At 42.4% G+C, this 5,349-nt stretch overlaps 1 protein-coding gene across 1 annotated transcript; it reads left to right on the top strand.

Annotated features, from left to right (window-relative positions):
• The first annotated feature begins 876 nt into the window (after positions 1 to 876).
• Positions 877 to 4,532, top strand: LOC141021510 (uncharacterized). The gene is made up of 5 exons (XM_073497356.1): positions 877 to 1,466; positions 1,787 to 1,940; positions 2,287 to 3,457; positions 3,540 to 3,569; positions 3,939 to 4,532. Exons 3-5 carry the CDS (start codon positions 3,116 to 3,118, stop codon positions 4,374 to 4,376), a joined length of 810 nt encoding a protein of 269 aa, XP_073353457.1. The 5' UTR covers positions 877 to 1,466; positions 1,787 to 1,940; positions 2,287 to 3,115; the 3' UTR covers positions 4,377 to 4,532.
• The last annotated feature ends 817 nt before the right edge of the window (positions 4,533 to 5,349 follow it).

Below are 5,349 nucleotides of genomic sequence, written 5' to 3' on the forward strand. Positions count from 1 at the left end.
AAAAAGTCAGTCGACTGACGTGTAGCCTCACCTCTAGTGCGTTCAGTTTCGACAGTAAAATTCAGTTTCGACAGCAAAATTCAGTTTCGACAGTTAAGTTCAGTTTCGACAGTTAAATTCAGTTTCGATAGTTAAGTTCAGAGATGAGCGGCTGATGTATACATCTAGCACTTTGTGGTTATGTATTTTACGTCATCTATTGGAGATGCTATTAGAATTCCACTCAGGTTAATGTTGTCTCTCTTGTCCTGCTTCAGCCTCGGCGTCGTACAACTCACCGGAGCTGCTCCAACGACGAAACCCTCCATCACAGCGGAGCAGTACCTCGGGCTCCATCTCCAGACGCCTAAGATCATCTTCCCCTCCTCCGACAGCCAAGTCAGCCGGAGCATCCTCACCGGCCAACCCAATCACGCTGAGATCGACATGGCTTCGCCAAAGAGGTTGTACACTTCTTGTGGTTTGACTTAATCTCACCATACTTCTTTGCATCCTGTGATCTTCCAATTCTTGTGAACAAAACACCCAGATTGGCAGAAATCCTGTGTTTTTAAATTCTCTGGTTTGCACATGCATTCCTATCCTATTCCTGTCTATTTCCTATCCCTGCATTGTTAGAATCCTCAAATTCAAACAAGCCCTTACACAATTACTTCTGTTACAGATATGTGTCAAAGAAAACCTTGTGTGGTTTGTCCTGCTCTTGCGGTGCTGTGTTCCACCCAGCTCAGCTGCTCCAACGACGGAAGGGTTCACCACAGCAGGGATCCTCTCTCCAGAGTGTCTTTTGCCGCCTCAGATCTTCTTCCCCGCCGCCGGCAGCCATGACAACTACATTACCATCATCAACTGAGCAGATGACCTTGAGGACTACACGGGTCCGCAAGAGAGGTCGCACTCTTCCGTGTCTGCTTACGTTATGCATCGCTTAATATGATGACATGCTACTTTATCGTCGTGTTCACCTATTAGACTCCGACTCAGGTCCAAACTTATGCTGAAACTTGAGTTTTTAAATGGTTGTGGGGTACATATTGGGGCAACAATCAGTACTATCTGTCTACTATCTGGTTAATCTCGGGTGTCTACTATGAGTTTCATGTTGGGTGCAAACAAACATTAAAGGAGCCATTATATGTATTTTTTAACTAAAGCTATTATCTGCCTGCTATCATTGGTTTTGGGTCTATCCACAGTTTGCTACCATCACTCTGGATTTGTGCATGCACTCCTTACATAATCTCACTATGTTTTATTCCTATGCATATGAGTTATTGTACACAATGGAACTGAACATGTAGAGCAAAAGAGACGAGCCTTGCGTGGCAATAAAATTTCATGCAGACGTCGCTCCATGGTGGGCGCAAAGGCAGCCCCCTCCACCCATTTCGGATCATAATCAAGAGGAAGATAACTGTTCTGAGAGGGATTCAGAAGCAGAAGACCACTCCTATTTATCCCATGAGGTCTTTGCTCTAACTTGGCATGCTGATGTTGGTTATATCATGCATATGGTGCCTTGCATTGCTTACTTTATACATCAAATATGTCAACTGCTTAGTTTAGACATGCTTTGTGTGAATGCCATCTGTTTAGTTTATTCATCGTTTATGTGAATTATGCAATGCCATCTTGTTTAGCCATGCATCATATATGTGAATTTTGCAATGCCATCCTGCTTAGCCAGTCATCTTATATGTGAACTATATGAGGCCATCCTTTTTTTTGTTACGTATTACATTTGTCAACAATGTTAGTACATTCAACTACTCTTCATGTGCATCAGCCATTTGACACGGTGATGGAAAATTCTGGAGTGCAAACAAGGTCTTCAGAGCAGACTATGCTATTTGACGAAGCGCATATCTCGCTGGTTACGGATAGCTCCTCAGAGGAGGATTCAGAGACAGATGACCAGTCCTATTCCCCCCCCCCCCGAGGTGCATGCTCTAACTTGGCAGGGTTATGTTGCTCATATCGTGCGTATGGTATCTTGCATTGCTATGTCATTTGCTTAGTTTAGACATGATTTGTGTGAATGCCACCTGTTTAGTGTCTAATTACCATATATGTGAATTATGCAATGCCATCTTTTTGCAAGACATTATATATGTGAATTATGCAATGCTATCTTGTTACAAGGCATTATATATGTGAATTATGCAATGCCATGCTGTTTAGCCAAGCGTCATATATGTGAATTATATCATGCCGTCCTTTTTTTTGTATTTCTCATTGCTTTTGTCGACAATGTTTGTATATTCAACTGCTCTTCCTGTGCATCAGCCATTTGAATTGGTGATGGAGAAATCTGGAGTGAAAACAAGGTCTTCAGAGCAGACAATGCTACCTGGTGAAGCAGATATGTTGCTGGTTACAGATAGCTCTTCAGAGGAGGATTCAGAGGCAGATGACCAGTCCTATTATCCCCCTGAGGTGTATGCTCAAACTTGGCAGGGTTATATTACTCATATCATGCATATGTTGTATTGCAATGCTTAGTTTTTACATCATATACACGATGTTGAATGCCATCTCCTTAGTTGACACATCATATATGCGATTGCCCTCTGCTCACTTCCTTAGTATATAAATCATATTTGAATTATATCATGCCATGATGTTTACATAGACAGCATGTATCTGAATTATGGCATGCCAACCCATTTTCTAAAGACATAATATAGTTATATCATCTCATCCTGTTCACATAGTCATCATATTTTGAATTATGTCATTCTATCCGTGAATTATATCATGCCATCATGTTTCCATCGACGACATGTTTGTGATTTATGGCATGCCAACCACTTTAATAGACACATCGTATAGTTATATCATGTCATCTTGTTTACATAGTCATCATATTTTGAAGTATGTCATTCTATCCTATTTAGTTAGCCATCATACATGTGAAATCGTGTCATGCTATCCTGTTTAATTAGCCATCATATATTTGAAATTATGTCCTGCTATTCTGTTTGGTTAGACAACATAAATGTGAATTATTTCATGCCCTGTTTTCTTCCCTACTATCCATTGCACCTATCTATCTTACAATGTCTGTACATTCAATTACTTTTCTTGTTTATCAGCCATTTCAATTGGAGGGGGGATGGCAGTATCTGTGGGAGTAAAAACATGGTCTTCAGAAAAGATCGTGCTACCTGTCGATGGAGATAGAACCACGGTTGTACTTGCCCAAGAACCAGCCCCACCACACATAACCCAGACTCACGCAGATTGTACCCCTACCCAGTTGGACAGAGAACCAGGTACACCCCTTCTAACCCCAACCCCAGCAGATAGTAACCCAGTTCCCGTTGACACAGCACCGTCTCCACCACAGAGCACCCAAACACGAGCAGTTAGTAAGGCAACTGCAGTGCCCAAAGCACGAGGACCACCACTCCGAACCCCAAGTCAATGCTTAAAGCAGAAGAAGAATTGTTCTCAGGTCAGGTTCCGTAGCTATGGTTCATACTACTTTGCTCTTGCATCACTGTATTTACTCATACCAACTAATTTCAAATTTGAAGGATGCAATTGAAACTCCAATGGCGCAACAGGTATGTTTTAAACCTGTTTCTTTAACGTGTTTGCTGTTGTAACTTGCTCTATGTTGATTTCAGTTTCAATTGAACAAACAATTATGTTCTCATGCCATGCACATTACAAGTGTTGTTATTGTTGTGTAGTTTCCCACACTTATATTATGTCTATGCTGCTTTGTCTTAAATAGATATGATTCGAACTGTATCTATCTTGATTTGGCAACATAAACTAGAATGATATAGACCATACCGTGACCATACTACATAGATATATGTTTGTTTCATGCTGTTATCCTGTCCACCTTACTACTGATCTGGTTTACCAAAATGAGTTTCATATACTACATAGTAAACCTGTGATGTGTTTGTTTGTTTCTCCTTTAGAACGCGGATAAAATATTGGAGAAGAGTACCCCGTTATGCAATGGTAAAGGAAGTAATGCAGATCAGGTTCAAGATAGTGAGACATCCCTGTTGTTCTCCAAGAAAGCTGATAAAAACTATATTGAAGACATTGAGACAACCCCAAAGTCCTGTCTTGATGTAGTGTTCGAGTTACTGGCTACTACTGCTGGCACCAGCTCTTCGTACTCGCTGCCTGAATCAGTTCGGCTTCTTGAGTCTCAACTTCAAGTTGAAAGACATCGATCAGATGTTATGCGACAGGAAGCCGAAGGACTGAGGAAGTCCCTGCAGAATTCAGATGCATACTTTCTGGTGCAGCAGCAAGTGCTGGAGGATTTAAGCGCCAAACAAGAGAAAGTTAATAAGCTTGCTAAGCATCTTGCCAGCATTATGGGTACCCAGGATATTGTTTCTTGAGCTCTTCTGAAGTGGTTTCAGTTCTGGACTTGTTTTGCTGCGGTGTTTATATGCTGCTTTGTTCCCTATATTTGCACTGGTGGCGAACTTTGATGCCCAGTGGATGTAATATGTGTAATAGTCGTGATAGCCTAGCGTAAGTTACTTGCTTATTTATTTCCGTTGTCTTGTTTATTTGTTTTCTTGTAGTCAGTGCAGTTCTTTTTCCACAGTTTGCTAATGGCCAGAATAACCTACTTTTTAAACTAGGCCACATTAACAATGGGCTACATATTTATTGTAGTTAACATGGGCCTCCTACGGGCCGTAGAAACAATGGGCCTTCTAAGGGCCGTAGAAACAATGGGCCTTCTACGGGGCGTAGACACAATGGGCCTTCTACGGGGCGTAGACACAATGGGCCTTCTACGGGCCGTATCATCAATGGGCCTTCTATGGGCCGTATGATCGGTTGGCCAAACATGGGCCAATAACAGACCACATTATGGCCGTAAATGGGCTAGAGTTGAAATCGTCCGTTCATGGGCCGACCATAACGGGCCATCGTTAATAGGCCGTATTTGATGACGCTATGAAAACGGCCCAACGTATTAATGGGCCACAAATGGGCCGACTGTAACCATGGGCTGTATTTGGCCCACAAGCTGAAAATGACAGTAACGGGCTGAAAGTAAATGAATGCTGGAAATGAGCCCAAGAATAAATGGGCCCTAAGAAGGCCGAAAGATAACATGGGCTGGAAACGGCCCAACGGAATAATGGGCCGTTAATGGGTATAAAGTGATACACTGTTCATTATGGGCCAGTTTTACCACGGGTCGTTAATGGGCCGAGGGTTACTAAGGGCCTCATATGGGCCAAAAGATGTCATGGGCCATACATGGGCCAGAAGTTGAAACGGGCTGGAATTATATTGGACGGCCCAGATGACGCTACTGGGCCTAATTCGGATAGGCCGTAAATGGGCCCTAGG

Source organism: Aegilops tauschii, chromosome 4 (genome assembly GCF_002575655.3).
Source record: "Aegilops tauschii subsp. strangulata cultivar AL8/78 chromosome 4, Aet v6.0, whole genome shotgun sequence".
Classification (NCBI taxonomy): domain Eukaryota; kingdom Viridiplantae; phylum Streptophyta; class Magnoliopsida; order Poales; family Poaceae; genus Aegilops; species Aegilops tauschii.

Coding starts and splice junctions, on each gene's coding strand:
- LOC141021510 (XM_073497356.1), top strand. CDS start 3,116: ATGGCAGTATCTGTGGGAGTAAAAACATGGTCTTCAGAAAAGATCGTG. Junction 3,458..3,539: donor AGAAGAAGAATTGTTCTCAG/GTCAGGTTCCGT, acceptor TCAAATTTGAAG/GATGCAATTGAAACTCCAAT. Junction 3,570..3,938: donor AAACTCCAATGGCGCAACAG/GTATGTTTTAAA, acceptor TTTCTCCTTTAG/AACGCGGATAAAATATTGGA.